The sequence below is a fragment of the Erythrolamprus reginae genome, chromosome 1, assembly GCF_031021105.1.
Source record: "Erythrolamprus reginae isolate rEryReg1 chromosome 1, rEryReg1.hap1, whole genome shotgun sequence".
NCBI classification, from domain to species: domain Eukaryota; kingdom Metazoa; phylum Chordata; class Lepidosauria; order Squamata; family Dipsadidae; genus Erythrolamprus; species Erythrolamprus reginae.
The window spans coordinates 143,886,667-143,905,163 of record NC_091950.1 but is presented as its reverse complement, the minus strand read 5'-3'; the positions used below and the strand labels follow the sequence as shown (position 1 = coordinate 143,905,163).

At 41.9% G+C, this 18,497-nt stretch overlaps 1 protein-coding gene across 1 annotated transcript; it reads right to left on the bottom strand.

The window, feature by feature from the left end:
• Positions 1 to 10,477: 10,477 nt before the first annotated feature.
• Positions 10,478 to 11,422, bottom strand: LOC139158969 (olfactory receptor 5F1-like). The gene has a single exon (XM_070736312.1). It carries the CDS (start codon positions 11,420 to 11,422, stop codon positions 10,478 to 10,480), a length of 945 nt encoding a protein of 314 aa, XP_070592413.1.
• Between the last annotated feature and the right edge of the window lie 7,075 nt (positions 11,423 to 18,497).

Below are 18,497 nucleotides of genomic sequence, written 5' to 3'. Positions count from 1 at the left end.
CTCATTCCAGGTTGTCTTTGTTTGTTTTTTCCTGTATTTTTGTATGTGGCTGAATTAAGCCTTGCACTCTCATTGTTTTCGGACACTAAGAACTGTTTTTGAATAACCCTTTTTTGTTTATCTAATACAAGTTTGCTGATTAGCAGAGCAAATGTGTGTTTGATTTCTTTTCCTTGGACTGTTACGCATTGCCTGAGCCCAGTCAGGCAGAACAGTTACTAAAGTCGTATTTCCTGCAGTTGAGTTTCGAGTGGTTTACTTTAAGTTTGAAAAGTAAAAGTTGAATGAAGAAAGGAAGCTGCTTGCTCATGAAGATGCTGGACATGAAATCTGGGGTGATTTATTAGAATACATCAGCATAACTTATGACTTGAGGTATTGCGGTATCATTCATAATACTTGAAATGGGTAAAAAGGAAGTAGCCACATTACATCTAGAAAGATTTCTCTAAAAAAGACAAAAAAGATATCAGGCCACGAAAATCTTATCCATATCCTTCCCTAATGCCTTCAATAAAGAACCTCTTCAAACCATTTTTTTTAAATAATAAAGAAATTCATCCTGGCAATTTCTTAGGATCAGGAAATTTAGCACTGACTTTGAACTAAATAAAATTTAAAAAACATAAAATGGTTGGTACTAGAGGACAATTTGGAAATTGTTTCTTGGTTGACGCCAATAATCCTGCAAAACAACCTTAAACATACTTGGTGTGGAATAATTATGCCCAAAAGAAGGTTCTTCATTTATATACTTCTGAGATTCAGCAATAAATTGAATGTTTTGTAAATAAGAATCTGCAGATCAGTAAAAATCTGTACTCATTAAAGTTGCTTTTAAATTTATTGGGAGGCTCAGATGAGGAGTCATCAGGGATTGGGGTTAATTTATTGTTCTGTGTTTGGAAATCAGCATTGCCTCATCCTCACAGGATGAATTCCCAACATAATTACATTCCCTTAGCTTTGCAGTAATCACAATTCAGCCTGTTCCTCCACGTCCTGAACACATCCCTTTTCAGTCTTTTGAGTAAGCAGATGGAGCTTTAAAATGTTCTCTTTTCCAAGATACCTGTCTTGTCCCGCCCCCCTTTTGGGCTTGACTTCCCACACAAACCTCAAATAGCCACAGAAAAGACATTTCCCCCCCGGAAGCGGAGTAAAGACACTGAGACATATTGTGGATTAAATAAGGGTCATTTATTAAATTAATATAAATTTAAATAAATTTGAATACATAAATTTAAATATTTAAATTCAAAACGAACTAAGGACCTGCAGAGGCCAAAACTAACGGGGCGGAAATTCCTACCAGAAAATTCCTTGGCAACATTGGGCAAAAACTCCTTGCTGAACCAGGTGAAGGTACCATCTTCACCTGGATCCAAGCCACGCCCCTTTGTCGCATGGGAGGAGTTCACCCTCCAATCCCCATGGGAAATTGGATCCAGTGATTCCCATGGACATCCTCTCTCCAATCCCCGACATTGCTCCAACCTCTAGTTCCTGGAGAGAGGCGGTCCATCACCCTTTAAGGATGCCCAAAGGAGCATGCGCAGTTGCTTCTAATTGCCCATTTCTGCCCCTAACCTGCCAAACCCCAGTGACCAAAGGGAGGCCTATCTAACATCTAAGTGTGCCACACCCCCTAACCAATCCAGTCCGCACCATCAGTGTGGAATAGGCAAAAAAACGGCTGCCTCTAAAGGGTAGGCCGCAAAAAATTCCTATTCGGCCCCGAGACGACCTCCTTAGGACACACTGTTAATAGCGGAGAGTGGGCGGGTGTTCGCTTCTGAGCCCAAGGAAGCAAGGAGGAGGTCCTATCCGGATCGCCCTTAAATAGGATGATCTAGGACCTCCCCTGACCAACAGGCAGCACGCTTTCCTGGTGCGCTGCCAGAAGCCGAACTTCCGGGTTCCAAACAAACCCGGAAGTTCGGAGCTCTAAAAGAGCTTCAGCAGCGTCCCCCCCGGCCTCGTAGGCAATTTCGGACGGTGGTTTAAGCCGCCAGTCGTGCATTTATTGAACGTTTTGGGTGTATACGTGAGTGACGTTGGCAATGATCAGTGAAGCACTGTAGGTTGTAGAACTATGGGGAAAGGAGGAGAATATTTACAACAAATGAAATACAAATGTAGACAAAGCCAACTGTGTCCTATCAGAAGCAGAGTCAAGGAGTATGTACTCTATACCTGAGCTTAGGAAAAAAGAGAGAAGGAAGTGACCTCCCAATCTTATAGACAAAAAGAAGGCAAAATTTTGTGCCAAGAGAGTACAAACAGTGAATATTTAACACTCTACATACCTTGAGGTCATTCACGTATGAATCAGTGTCATTGGATTGCTATCTCCACCATTTCATTTTTTTATATTACGGTAATATAAAATAGGTATTTGACTCATTTGTCTTTTAACCATTTTTTAAAAAAGCAATTTTAAGAATACGTATTCTCTTTTATATGTAATTTTTCTAGCACACAAAGCTTCTGTACAGTTTTCTCTATTTGGCATAGCCATTAATATAAATTCCTGAAGGAATTTTTAAAATAAAGATTTCCATTATGTTATTCTTGAGATACACTTCTAAGATATATTTTTTCCTAGAAGTGCCCAGTTGGCGGCTAAAGTGCCAGCCGAAATTGCCCCCAGAGCCAGGGGATGCTGCATTGAGCTCCACGGACCTCTGAACATCGGCTTCTGGCAGCGCACCAAGGAGGTGCGCTGCATGCTGGGCAAGGGAGGAGGTCCTAGATCACCCTATTTAAGGCCGATGCAAGCAGGACCTCCTCCTTGCTCTGCCTGGGTCCCAAAGCGAACACACGCCCACCCTCCGCTATCAGCAGTGTGTCCTATGGAGGTCGCTCCTGGGCCGAATAGGAATTTTTTGCGGCTTCCCCTTTAGAGGCGGCCGGTTTTTTGCCTATTCCACACTGACGGTAAGCATGGAATGGTTAGGGGGTGGGCGCCATATTAGATTTATTAATTATTGTGTTGCAACATCTTGATACTTGTTTCATGATGTACCTCCGTGGATGTCATTATAGCTTGCTTTAATATTAACAAATACAATTTTAGTTTACATTCAAGGAATGTGGTTGTTTTATTTTCAGTGATGTGGTTTGATAACACTACAGAGAATCCAAACAATTTGATATCTGATGCAGGAAAGCTATTCAATGAATTGTATAATTGTGATGTCCATCCAACGAAAGACACAGGAGCCAAAAGTATTTTTTTTCCCACTGAAACTTTTAGAAAAACTAACTCCAGTGAGACTGCAAGAATTAAAGAGGCATCTCAAGGTAATTGAGTAGCAGTACAACAAATTTATTGATGTGTTTTAATAAATTGGTGATAGCAACAGCCCCATAAATGGAAAAAACTAGGAAAATAGTTTATCTAGAGCAGGCTGAAAATTAATATTGAGTTACAGGAATCATTTTTTGCAGCTGTGTTTATCCCCAAAGAAGAACATACTGTTTCTCTTAGCTCCATGAAGTAGAAATTCCTGGTACTAAATGATCACATTGGTTTGGTTCTCTGTGGAGCAAGGAAGTTTGTGATGCTTAGACGCATCATTTAACATCTGAGTTTATTGATTAACAGAACTGATATTTGATCATTTGTGAGGAGCAGCTGAAATGCACCAAAAGAGAACCAAAGTCAGTGGAGTTGTTAACTTTGCTAGTGATTTTGTTTGTTTGCTTGCTTCCTTGCTTCTTTTCAGTCATTTTTCATTCATTTGGAATGATGATGATGACAACGATGATGATGATGATGATGATGATGATAATAATAGCTATTATTATTATTATTATTATTATTATTATTATTTATTTATTTATTTATTTTAAAAAAACATTCTGTAACCTGTCCTCTGTTTCAGAACAGTACAGCCTTGGGGCAGCAGTACTACAGTGATCCCTCGAGTTTCGCGATCTCGATCTTCGCGAAACGCTATATTGCGATTTAAAAAAAAATATTAATTTTTTAAAAAACCACTTCCGCGTTTGGCTTCGGGAGTCAGCTGGGAAGCGGCGCGGCTGTTTTAAAAGGTCGCAGCCGGCCTGGGGGGCTTCCCAGCACCTCCCCGAACCCCCAACCTGGGTTCAGGGGGGTGCTGGGAAGCCCCCCAGGCCGGTTGCGACCTTTTAAAACAGCCGCGCCGCTTCCCAGCTGAGTCCTGAAGCCAAACGCCAAAGGCGAACTTCCGCGTTTGGCTTCAGGACTCAGCTGGGAAGCGGCGGGGCTGTTTTAAAAGGTCGCAGCCGGCCTGGGGGGATTCCCAGCACCCCCCCGAACCCCCAACCCGGGTTCGGGGGGGTGCTAGGAAGCCCCCCAGGCTGGCTGCGACCTTTTAAAACAGCCGCGCCGCTTCCCAGCTGAGTCCTGAAGCCAAACGCCAAAGGCGAACTTCCGCGTTTGGCTTCAGGACTCAGCTGGGAAGCGGCGGGGCTGTTTTAAAAGGTCGCAGCCGGCCTGGGGGGATTCCCACCACCCCCCCGAACCCCCAACCCGGGTTCGGGGGGGTGCTAGGAAGCCCCCCAGGCTGGCTGCGACCTTTTAAAACAGCCGCGCCGCTTCCCAGCTGAGTCCTGAAGCCAAACGCCAAAGGCGAACTTCCGCGTTTGGCTTCAGGACTCAGCTGGGAAGCGGCGTGGCTGTTTTAAAAGGTCGCAGCTGGCCTGGGGGGCTTCCCAGCACCCCCCCGAACCCCCAACCTGGGTCTTCCCGGCCGCCCACGCAAAGGGGAAACCCCGGCTCCTCGCTGATGCCCGCCGCTCGCCCGCCCGCCAGCAAGAGGGGGAAGACCCAGGGAAGGTTCCTTCGGCCGCCCAACAGCTGATCTGCTCGGTAGCGCAGCAGCAGCGAGGAGCCAAATCGGGGTTTCCCCTTTGCGTGGGCGGCGGGGAACGCAAACTCCACCATCTACGCATGCGCGGCCATAGAAAAAAAGGGTGCGCATGTGCAGATGGTGTTTTTACTTCCGCAACCCTACATCGCGAAAAATTGATTATCGCGAGGGGTCTTGGAACGGAACCCTCGCGATAATAGAGGGATCACTGTAATAGGTATATTGCTGGATGTAGCCATGGTGAGACCCTAAGCTCCAGGAAGCTGTAGAGATTATATTTGCAAATGCTAATAGAAGATAAGAGAGCCAGTTTGGTGTAATGGCTACAAAATTGGGGGGGGGGGGGGACCATGAGGCTACAAAGTGTGTGGGGGGGGCATGAGTCCTAGTCTTGGCTTGGCAGAAACTCAGCTGGGTGACTTTGAGCCAGTCACACTCATCTCCCTGTGCCGGGAAGGAGACAGGGCAAATCACTTCTGAAATGTCAGCCAGAAAATTGCAGAGACTAGTTCACCAGGAGTCAAGAGTTTTTTGAAGGCAATGAGAAGCAAAGCATATCTGAATAATGTAATGAAAGCTGCGTGAGCACCATACGGCACAGGAGGGCTTAATTTACTTTCATGTATGAGACTGTAACAAATGATCCTCCTCCCTCTGATGCATACACACCTCAGGCTGTGAAGTCCTAAACTGTAGCCTAAATCTGAATCTACCCAAGCACATATGGAAAAAACAGAAAACCGTCAGACCATTTTTCCTGCTTCTGTTGTTGCTTCACACTATGCTGAAATTCAAAAGCATTCTAAAAGTTACAGTTTGCTAAGTAAAAGTGTTTTCTTTTTAAGATTTATAAAGAATTCAGATTTTGCAAACATTCTTCCTCCCCTCCCACATTTAAATCAGGGAAAAAAATAAAGACAAACATGATTTCTAAGGGCCCAGGTAGGAAAAAGAGAAGTTCTGTAAAGCCAGGACAGCCTTCTTGCTAGGCAGCCTGTACCCACTACTCTTCTCAAAAGGATATTGATGTCCCATGGAATTATGGGATGGGAGACAAGTCTTTCTCTGTTGGGTTGTAGAAGAACCGTTATTTCTTTGTGGTTTGGAGAAGTTTCAAGGAATATTGAAGAGTCGTCTCATAAAGTTTTAGTAATGCAGCTTTCTTGGATCAAATTCCATTTCACCAAATGCCTGGAGATCATATATTTATTTATTTTATTACATTCTACCTTTCCTCCAAAAGAGGCAGTTTACATAGAGATTACTGACAGAAGCTACCCCAAGAAATTTAAAGGGTCTCCAGGTTAATTCTGCATTTTGCTGTGTAAGAATTGCCATTAATTTAGATATTTGGGGCAGCTTTGCAAAAGAGTAGAACAGTGTCAGTCTCTTTCTATAATTGTTTCATGAGGACATGTAATGACATAATGGATGATAATATATGTCACTGTTTAAGTCTCAGAAGCAAACTGTTATTTCTTGGTTATGCATGGATTATGAGAGGGATACAAGAACACTGAAAGGCAATTGAGATATATATTCCAACAATTATACAATTCTGTTAAGAACAACTGTAATGCAGAAATGTTGTGCAGAAAAATGTGGGAGGTACCACAGTGTACAGGAGGAGGAGGAGGAGGAAGAAAGAGGAGGAGAAGAAGTATTAGTATGAATGTGTGATGACTGTACGTTGTTTATATGGAATTTTAATTTTTTTACTTTTTAAATTTATATTGGAGTATTTTAACTTGTACTATTTTGTTCTGCAGGCCACCCTAAATTCACTAGCAGATTGGCATATAAATTCAAAAAATAAATAAAATTAATAAATAAGAAGAAATCATCCCCAATTCACAAATATACTACACTTTCACACAGATACCCTCTTTTCAAATGTACATATGTATCAGTCATCAAATTCATAATTCTCTCCCCAAAGTTGTGTTAATACTCCTCGGCATTTCTTGCATACATTCAACTGATATAAAAGCATTCTGGCTATACCAAAAAGATAATTTCCTGTATCTCCATATTTTCTCTCCCTCTCCCGCTCTTTCTCATTCTCAGGCATGTAACAAAAATAATTATGAATGAATCACTTGGTCAATTGTGCTTATAGACAATTTACCAGTATTAGCAAGAGGTAATTCATGTGATAATAGAAATGTCCCATAGTATTTCCAGAAGCATTTTCTTTCTGTCTCTCAAAGATTGTATTTGCACATTTAATCTATCATATGAACTTTCCAGTGCATAGTTTTGATGTTACAGTGATCCCTCTATTATCGCGAGGGTTCCGTTCCAAGACCCCTCGCGATAATCGATTTTTCGCGATGTAGGGTTGCGGAAGTAAAAACACCATCTGCGCATGCGTGCCCTTTTTTCTATGGCCGCGCATGCATAGATGGTGGAGTTTGCGTTCCCCGCCGCCCACGCAAAGGGGAAACCCCGATTCGGCTCCTCGCTGCTGCTGCACTACCGAGCAGATCAGCTGCTGGGCGGCCGAAGGAACCTTCCCTGGGTCTTCCCCCTCTTGCTGGCGGGCGGGCGAGCGGCGGGCATCAGCGAGGAGCCGGGGTTTCCCCTTTGCATGGGCGTCCGGGAAGACCCAGGTTGGAGGTTTGGGGGGGGTGCTGGGAAGCCCCCCAGGCCAGCTGCGACCTTTTAAAACAGCCGCGCCGCTTCCCAGCTGAGTCCTGAAGCCAAACGCGGAACGTGGAAGTTCGCCTTTGGCGTTTGGCTTCAGGACTCAGCTGGGAAGCGGCGCAGCTGTTTTAAAAGGTCGCAGCCGGCCTGGGGGGCTTCCCAGCACCCCCCCGAACCCAGGTTGGGGGTTTGGGGGGGTGCTGGGAAGCCCCCCAGGCTGGCTGCGACCTTTTAAAACAGCCGCGCCACTTCCCAGCTGAGTCCTGAAGCCAAACGCGGAAGTTCGCCTTTGGCGTTTGGCTTCAGGACTCAGCTGGGAAGCGACGCGGCTGTTTTAAAAGGTCGCAGCCAGCCTGGGGGGCTTCCCAGCACCCCCCAGAACCTGGGTTTGGGGGGGTGCTGGGAAGCCCCCCAGGCCGGCTGCGACCTTTTAAAACAGCCGCACCGCTTCCCAGCTGACTCCCGAAGCCAAACCCGGAAGTGGTTTTTTTTTTAATTAATATTTTTTTAAAAATTGCGATATAGCGTTTCGCGAAGATCGAGATCGCGAAACTCAAGGGATCACTGTATTATGCTATTGCTTCCTTCTTTAATTCCCTTAACCCTGGTATTCCCCTCGGGTCTAAAAGGACCCGAAATGAAGTTTGAGATCCTGTAAAAAAATTTCCCTGCATATCTGAAACTTGAAATTCCATGACTTTTTCTCATTTGAGGGGTTCTTTCTAAGGTTGGTGGGGTTTTTTGGTGTGTGTGTGTGTATATATATAGTTTTTGCTGGGCAAAAAAAGTTACCAGTGTTACCCTCCGGGTCCTTTTACACCTGGAGTATAAAAGGGTTGGTTCTAGCTACTGGAATGGTCTTTTTGAATACTTTTTTCACTAGTATACTAATTTGAACATTTTTGAACACAATGATATGAAAATGAAATGAAAATGAAAAAATTGATGTTTATTTGTTTATTTTGCTCAGAAAAGGGCCTCCCCCCCACAGCTGTGTGCACTTTTTTTTCAATTTATAGATAGAATAGCCTGCCAAATCAGAATTTTTTGACAATCTTTGGCATTGGCATACTAATTTGAACATTTCTGAACATAATGAAATAAAAAAAAAATGTTTATAACACTTCTAGTCCTCCAGGTCATATTGACCTGGAGTAAAAGAAAAGGTTGGTTCTAGTTACTGGAATGGGTTTTTTGAATACTTTTTTTTGCTAGTGAACATTTCTGAACACAATGAAATGAAAATTGAAATGAAAAAATTAATGCTTATTTGTTTATTTTGCTGAGAAAAGCCTCCCCCCCCGGCTGTGTGCAATTATTTCAATTTATAGATAGATTAGCCTGCAAAATCCTTTTTTTTAATTTCATTTTTCATTTGTTTGTGGTTAGGGATGTTCAAATTAGTGTGCTAGTGAAAAAAGTATTAAAAAAACCATTAATTGTGTTCAGAAATGTTCAAGTTAGTATGCCAATGCCAAAGATGGTCAAAAAAATTCTGATTTGGCAGGCTATTCTATCTATAAATTGAAAAAAGTGCACACGGCCGTTGGGGGAGGCCCTTTTCTGAGCAAAATAAACAAATAAGCAGCAATTTTTTCATTTCAATTTTCATATCAATGTGTTCAGAAATATTCAACCTAGTTTCCCAATACCAAAGATAGTAAAAAAAGTCAGAGTTTGCAGCCTAATCTAGATGAAAATGAACAAACTTTCAAAAAAATGGGGGGCAGGGTTTGATGAGCAAAATAAACAAATAAGCATTATTTCTTTCACTTCAATTTTCATTTCATTGTGTTCAGAAATGTTCAAATTAGTATACTAGTGAAAAAAGTATTGAAAAAGACCATTCCACTAGCTAGAACCAATCTTTTTAGGCTCCAGGTCTAAAAGGACCCAGGGGGTAACAAGTGTATAGTAAATGGGAGGAGAATACCAGGGTTAAATAACTTTCAGGAAAAAAAAACCTGCTTGGGAGTTCAAAATTTGTAGTGACTGGGGATAACGTGAATCATGGTCCAATCTCTCTCTGCAGAATTTGGTGTTATTAAAACAGCTAGAAAATAGTTTGCAAAACAATTGGATTTTTAATAGCCACAAGGAAGCTATTTCTACAAACCTCCCAGATGGGACAGTTCAAATTCATCAGCTGACTCATATGATATTCAAATGTTCCCTCCTAATTTTCTTAATTGGTTACCCAAAGGAACATGATAAGTGGCTAACTATCAGCTCTAATTTTATTCAATGAATTAAGTGTTACTATCTTCCAAATTGCCATTGGAGGTTGAATGAAAAGTCATACCTTTATCTTCATAAATGGGGATATTTTTAACAATCAAGCAAGAAACTAATTCTTGGAATTAGCTATTTTGTTATTTGTTTATGTCTTTACATGATCACCATAATTGGCTACGCATGTCTGCCAATGTTGGATACTTAGCAAATAATCTAGCAGAGGTCTGAGTCCAGTACAGGAATCAAGTAGTATTTGCATTACCAACAGATGATAATTCAGAATGCCTTTAAACATTTTTAAGGAGGGAGGTCCTACCATTTTCTGAGGTAGTCACTAACAAGGTCTTAGTAATTTTTTCTTGATGCCCAACTGGAATCTGCTTCCTTATAGTCTGAACACATTGTTCCTTGTCCTATCTTCATGGACAGCACTGAACAATTATGTGCCATTTTCCAGATGATAACCCTTGAAATGCTAGGAGATAGCACCTTTTCTTCATTGGGTTTTGCAAACACACTAACTTCAACCATTTTCTATCAATTTTTCCTTTCATGATACTTTCTATTATAAAAGGCCATTGAATTTATTTACCATTTTAATAATAAATTACAATATTTTGAAAGTGTTTACAATATTTATATTATTTCACAATTTCAAAGTATAATACAACTGTCACATAGAAAAATTCAAATTGAGGAACATTTCTAGGTAGGCTGAAACCTTCTCGACTTAATAATTATTTCAAATGTAAAAATAGATTTCTATTCATTGCTCGCTTCAGTGAATCTTTCACCTCCTTGTTTCTCACACTGTAGATTAAAGGGTTAAGCATTGGGATGATGAAGGCATAAAACAAAGAAACAGTTTTATTCAGATCATCCGAAAAATTTGAACTGGGTTGCAAATATATAAAGAGGCCTGTTCCATAAAATATGAATACAACAATCAAATGAGAAATACAAGTAGAAAAAGCTTTTTGACGGCCAACCACTGAATTCATCTTAAATAATGTCAAAAGAATATGTATATATGAGCTCAGTATTATCAGGAGAGAACCCAGCAAATTAATTGCAGCACAAATAAACAAAAATATTTCAGTTATAAAGATTTTGGAACATGAGAGTTTGAGGAGTCGGGGGATCTCGCAGAAGAAATGGTTGACTTCATTGGAGTGGCAGAAAGATAAAGTGCCTACCAGAGTGGTATGAATAACAGAGTTCAGGAAGCCGGCTGTGAAGGCTCCTCCTGCCATTTTGAAGCATTGGGCATAGGACATGAGGCAAGGATACAGCAAAGGATTGCAGATAGCCACATAACGGTCATATGCCATCAACGCAAAAAGAATGAGCTCTGTACTTGCGAGAGCATCAAAGAAATAAATCTGCATGATGCATCCTGTGAAGGAAATGGTTTTCTTCTGTGCCAGAAAAATTTCCAAGGCTTTGGGGATAATATTGGAGGAATAACAAAAATCTATGAAAGCCAAGTTACTGAGGAAAAAGTACATGGGTGTATGAAGCTGAGTGTCCATTCTGATCAGCAAAATGATGCCCAAATTACTTACCACTGTGATAATATAGATTAGTAAGAAAAATATAAAAATTGGAACTTTCAGTTTGGGGTTTTCTGTAAAACCCTGGAGGATGAATTCAGATACCGCACTGTGATTTTCAATAGACATCTCTGTTTCTGAATGATTCCTGAGATGTTCATGGAGAAAAGATATGGATCTTCCTGTACCTTCCAAAGTTATAATTAAGCATTTTATTTAATAACAATAACAACAATAATAAAAACCAAACAACAACAACAAGCACCTCCCAAAACTCCATCCCAAATCCTAAACCATCAACAGAGAAACTGATTCTTAAATATGATAATATTAAGGGGATTTTGTTTGCCAATACATCATAATTTGTCACTTTAGAGTATATAGGCAATAATGTTTATGAGTCTTTCTCAATCTGCAAATATAAAATCAATGTCTTTGTAAAATCAGGTGTATGTTAACAGTTTGCATATTTGTAAAATATTATTAAAGTTTAATAATCATGAACTTTATATACTTTTGTTTGTGATATGCAGCAATATATTATTTTGTGGACTTTTTTCAGTTTTTATTCCAGGTAGTTTTAAATGCAGTTATTAATTACACAGACAAACCAGTTTTAAGCAATATCTATTTCATAATGAGTTTAGCACAATTCTCATAATATGCAATGAAAGATTGTACATACACGATCACCTTATCGTCTTCTGGAAAATGCACTCAAGTATCTGTATTGTATGATATACTGATAGAAATCACTTAAGCAGTCTTTCATGAAATAATGGCCTATCAAATTCTCTTTTTTCCTTAGAAAATATTATCAGCAGGTATATTCTACAATTGTCATCTAATTATTGCTGGTAAATATTTCCAGATTTGGACACATTTACCTTGATTTTGCAAACCTCAGAAATGTTCCAATACCACAGGTAATATTTTTAACTGATGGGAATAGGGAAAGTTTGTCCCTCACTCATAGGCTTGGAAAAGATCCTAAACTATAAAAGGGAAAGGTTGGATCCAGAAATGTCCTTCCATCTGCCTATTGCATTATATGTATTAAATGGCAGTGGGTGCATCACTTATGAATCCATGAGAAATGAATATACATACTATAGTTATGCACACTATTCTCTCACTGTTCTAGAATAAAGGAAAAATAGTAGGCTTCTGCATTTTAGCCTTTATGTTACTACATTATATGTTTCATTCTATGTGAATTTTGGATTAGTAGAAATGCACGGCTGGTGGTTTAGCGCCAGCCGAAATTACCTGCGGGGCCGGAGAGACGCTGCCGGCAGCTCTATGAAGTCCGGACTTCCGGGTTCTTCGTAACCTGGAAGTTCGGCTTTTGACAGCGCGCCAGGGTGGCCCGCTGCCTGTTGGGTTGGGGGAGGTCTCAGATCGCCCTATTTAAGGGCGATCTGGACAAGACCTCCCCCTCACTTGGCTTTAAAGCGAACACCCGCCCACCCTCCGCTATCATCAGTGTGTCCTCCTGAGGTCGCCTCGGGGCCGAATAGGAATTTTTTGCGGCCTCCCCTTTAGAGGCGGCCATTTTTTCGCCTATTCCACACTGAGGGTACGGACTGGATTGGTTAGGGGGTGCGGCACACTTAGTGGTATAGGCCTCCCTTTGGTCATTGGGGTTTGGCAGGTTAGGGGCGGAAATGGGCAATTAGAAGCAACTGCGCATGCTCCTTTTGGGCATCCCAAAGGGTGATGGACCGCCTCTCTCCAGGAACTAGAGGTTTAAACAACGTCGGGGATTGGAGAGAGGATGTCCATGGGAATCACCGGATCCAATTCCCACGGGGATTGGAGGGTGGACTCCTCCCACACGATGAAGGGGCGTGGCCTGGACCCAGGTGAAGGTGGTACCTTCACCTGGGTCAGCAGGGAGTTTTTGCCCAAGGTTGCCAAGGAATGTTATGGTAGGAATTTCCGCCCCGTTAGTTTTGGCCTCTGCAGGTCCTTAGTTTGTTCTGAATTTAAATATTGAAATTGGCATATGCAAATTTAGGCAAATTTATTTAAATTTATTTAAATTTATTTAAATTCAATAAATGACCCATTTTTAATCCACAACATGTCTCAGCGTCGTTACTCGGCTTCCGGGGGTAAAGGTGCTTTTTCTTCTGGAAATAATTTGCAAAACCTAATTACACATGATAGCTGCATTGGGTAGGATCAGGCAGTATTATTTATGCCACAAAAAGAATAACTCTTTTTTTGTATGTATGAAATTTTCTATTAATTTTTGTAAATGGAACACTTTTGAAATGGGAAAAGAGTCCTGAGAATATAGAACAAATTTGTAAAGATCTCCCCTTTGCATGGTGACAAAAAATTATGTTATATGTATATGGATCTTCCAACATTGTTTATTTTGGCTGTTACAGTATGCACAAACACAACCAAACCTAAGTCATTGCACAAACAGCCCAGTCAAACATCCAGCATTCCTGTCTTAGCTACCTTCTATATTCTGAACATATGAATGAGCAAATGGAAATAAAAGAAATTTATCTAACTTGAATGACAATAACATTTCCCACCTTTAGGACCAGGAAGAAATTAACTGAACAATATGTTACCTGTTAGTTAGCTCCAAATCCATTGCTTCAGTGATGTTATTATGATGTCCAATTAATCCTTCTCACTAATAACTAACAGCCAGTGTTTCTAGAAGATTTGGCTAAGCTTATTCATCTCTAGGTTCCATTTACTTTGTGAGACCAATCTGAGAATCATTTCTCTCTGCTATTAATTAGTGCTTTAAATATTTTCAGTCAGAATACTTATGGGAGCACATAATTTAAATTACTAATTTAACTTACTAACTTGAGAGATGTAATGTTTAAAAATAAAGCAAAACACTAGAAGTTTTGAAGTTTTATTTTTTCTCTCCTTTCCTCCTCTTTCTCCCCATCTTTTTAATGAGATATGCCCAACCCGTGGCTTAAACCGCCGGCCGAAATTGCCCCTGGAGCAGGGGGAGGCTGCTGGTGGCTCCACGGAGCCCCAAACTTCCGGTTTCCGGTGAAACCGGAAGTTTGGATTTTGGCAGCGCGCCAGAAAGGCGCGCTTCATTCTGGCTGTAAGGGGAGGTCCTGGATCGCCTCAGGGGGCCTCAGGAAGGGTAGCAGGGGTGGTGGGCCACCAAAGGTCTTTTTTATTAGGGGTTTTAATTTAGTAGGGATCTGTTTAACAGGGATTTAGCTAGTTTTTCCCCTTTTAGGGCACCAGGACCCCCCATCCGGGAGGCTTGGGTGATTTGGGCCTGCTCTTTAGAGCGCCTATTAGCTAGCAGTTTTTTTAAAAAAAAATTTAAAGGTTTTTTCCTTTTTGGAGACCAGCCACAGCATGGGTTTCCGCTTCGAGGGAGGTTTCTACCTGGATCGGACTCTCCTTATGGGATGTTCGATTTCATGCGCTCTCTTTGAGAGTTTCAGTACCTTCCTCGAGTGGGCCCTCAGGAGGCGAACGGGATCCAGGTCAGTCATCCACTATTTGGATGACTTTCTAGTGGCGGGCCCAGTGGGCTCGCCTCAATGCCAAGCCTTAATGGCGGCATTTGAAATGCTATGTTCTTACCTAGGGGTTCCCCTAGCGCCTGAAAAAACGGAAGGGCCATCCTCTAAGATTTTCTTCTTAGGCATAGAATTAGATTCTTCCATGCAGTCTTGCAGAATGCCTGAGGAGAAGTTAGTGAAGATACGGCTCAAGCTGGAGGAGGTGTCCTGCCTCAAGAAGGTAACCCTCAAACAACTCCAGGAGCTCACAGGGCTGCTTAATTTCGCATGCCGGGTGATTGCACCCAGTAGGGCGTTTTTACACAGATTGTATTCTTCCATGCAGGGCTTGAGCTCGCCCCACCATTGTGTGCGGTTCAATGCAGGGGCCAGGGAAGACTTGCAAGTTTGGCAGACATTCCTGGCCCAGTTCAATGGGGTTTCCTTTTGGCGGCAAGATTTGCTTCTCCAAGCAGACTTGCAATTGCACTCCAATGCCTCAGGCTCCCTTGGCTTTGGAGTAATACTGGGAGATAGGTGGTGCCACTCCTCATGGCCTGCTGATTGGGCAGCAGCCAGTATTTGTAGGGACCTTAACTTTTTAGAATTCTTTCCCCTAGTAGTAGCAATGGAACTTTGGGGAGAACAGCTTGCCAACTGGACGGTGGCAGCTTTGGTGGCCTTCCGCGCAGTTTGCGGTGAAGGCCAGGGAAACTTCTTTCGCCATATTAACGGGGCCCCTTTAACCAAGTACCAATTTTGGATAGTCACAATCAGTGCTTTAGATCAGATAGGTGTGGACCCATCCAGGTTTGGCACACACTCCTTCTGTATAGGCACCGCTACTGTGGCTACAGCAGCTGGTTTTGCAGACCACCGCATCATGGCCATTGGCCGCTGGAGGTCCGCAGCCTTCCATTCATATGTTAGGCCCCCTCAATAGGGTCTCTGTTATCGGCTGTTTTTTAATTGTTGCTTGTTCTTTCAGCCATTTCTTCTTCCCGGCCCGTCGTTTGGCTATGTGGCCACAGTTTCGTTTTTTGGGCCGGAAGGTTTGCTGCAAAGTCTCCCTTCGGATCGCAGCTGTCCCTGGGCCTTTGGACGGATGTTGTTTGGTTGGGCCGCAGGGGTCTATGTTGGGAGGGGCTCCTCCCCCTGGTTTTTGGCCGGTGCTGATCCGAGAGAGCCCCCGAGTCATTGGTGATCCACCTTGGGGGCAATGACCTCGGTGTTTTGAGTGGCTTGGCAGTGAGCATCCAAGCCCACGATGACCTCCGGGCCATCGCTGCTGCGTTTCCGGACACATGTTTCGTGTGGTCCGAAATTCTCTCCAGACTTGTCTGGCGGAATGCTGTGTCTCCCAAAGCTGTCAACAAGGCCAGATTAAGGGTTAACCAGGCCATTGGGAAGGTTGTTAGGGAGTTGGGGGGATACGTAGTGAAACATCCGCTGATTAAATTTGGAACACCCTGGCTCTACTGGGCTGACGGCGTTCACCTCTCAGATGAGGGGAACGCCATTTTCCTGTCGGACCTGCAGAGGTGCCTCCAGGAATTAGTTTAGGAGGCTGGGTGGGGGTCGGGGGGCCAAGATTGAGATCTGACCCCCCCCTCCGTGGCAGGTTAGGGGTGGAAATGGGCAATTAGAAGCGACTGCGCATGCTCCTTTGGGCATCCCTTTAAAGGGTGATGGACCGCCTCTCTCTAGGAACTAGAGGTTGGAACAACGTCAGGGATTGGAGAGAGGATGTCCATGGGACTCACTGGATCCAATTTCCCACAGAGATTGTAGGGTGAGCTCCTCCCACACGACGAAGGGGCGTGGCTTGGATCCAGGTGAAGGTGGCTACTTTCACCTGGTTCAGCAAGGAGTTTTTGCCCAATGTTGCCGAGGAATTTTCTGGTAGGAATTTCTGCCCTGTTAGTTTTGGCCTCTGCAGGTCCTTAGTTACGTTGAATTTAAATATTTAAATTTATGTATTTAAAGTCACGTTATTTAAATTTATGTTAATTTAATAAAATGACCCTTTATTTAATCCACAATATGTCTCAGCGTCTTTACTCCGCTTCTGGGGCAAATGACAGGTTGTGTTTCTAATTATCAACCTTCTAACTTACCCTGTCTAGTTTCATAACATTTGAAAAATGTGCACTTTGATGTTTGTATTTTTAAATTTTACAATGATTAGGATATTTAATAAAATTGAACATTTGAGAAGCAGCTGTTTACTTCATTGCTTCCTTGATGGTGAAGTTCCAGATTACAGATTACATGCTGTATTTTTACAGTATGTAGATATTTCTTCAATTCTGTAGGAAATATATTTAAGCCTCATACAAATTCTCCTTTACTTTCCCACCTTGCAAAAAGAGTCTTTACAGACTATATTTATATTCTACAAAACTCCAGTAAAATTTCAGTTAATTAAAAACTAAACACTAAATTCTGTAAGGGCTTTGTCATACAGACTGAGCATACAATGTTGTATAAATTTAACAGGGGACCCTATACAACAGAGATCAATAAGAATTACACCAATGTTGCTGAACTAAGTCAAAAGCAGATCAAAATAGAAACATGGCTGTTTGAAAGGGTAGCATTTCAAAGAAATTAAAGTTGACCTTCAAGGACATCTTCCCCATATTCTTCCTAGCCCCTCAAACCTTCGGTTAAGTACTCTGCCCATTTATTGTGTGTGTGTGGGGGGATTACCTGTATTGTATTTGCTGAGATTGCACTACTAGCTATTCCTTGGCCGTGAATACATGAAAGGGGAACTTCCGTAAAACAATGTAACAGTGGCCAATTCAGCACCTTGGAACAGGCATGAATGGAGAGAACAGGTCTTCTCATTTTAACCTCCCTGTGAAATTCTGCTTCTGCTGTTGTATACTTGTTTATCTGGAATTATGAATTGCTGAAAATAATTTATTATTTCCCCAAGTGTTTCTGAATCATGATTTCAAACACACTGGGGACACAAGAATAATGTTTAATTTTAAACTTGCTTATGTCTTGCTTCCAATAATTTTTACTTGTGACTGTTTGCTCAAGGGAGCCTGGAAGGATTCATTTAGGAAAATCAGTGAAATGATCTAGAGCAGCGGTTCTCAACCTGTGGGTCACGACCGGTTTGCTGGTCAAATGACCCTTTACAGGGGTTGCCTAAGACCATTGGAAAAACACATTTCCGATGGTCTTAGGAACCAAGACACCGTTCTTTGATCCATCTCTAGGCGGATCCACCCACATACAAATAGACTATTGCATATGCATTGCCATTTCTTTTTTTGCAATTTTTTTTTAATCAGCACTATGCGCACAGGAAGAAGCAAACCAGCAGTGAGGAAAATTAGAACCCACCCCTGAATTTCCTAATAATTTTATTATTTTATAGTTGGGGCTGACCACAACATGAGGAACTGTATTAAAAGGTTGCGACATTAGGAAGGTTGAGAACCACTCATTTAGAGGTGCATAAATTTCACTTTCCTCTATGCATCCCCCCCCATTTTTATTTATTTTATTTACTTTACATATACATATACAAATTCAACTTCCATAAAACTGTATGTTGTCTGAATACATTTGTTTTTAGGCAAATATAATCAAAAGTTTACAATAGTGTTCATCACAATAACATTGTACTATAATAGCAACAATATTTAACTTATCTTCTTTAACAAATCTAC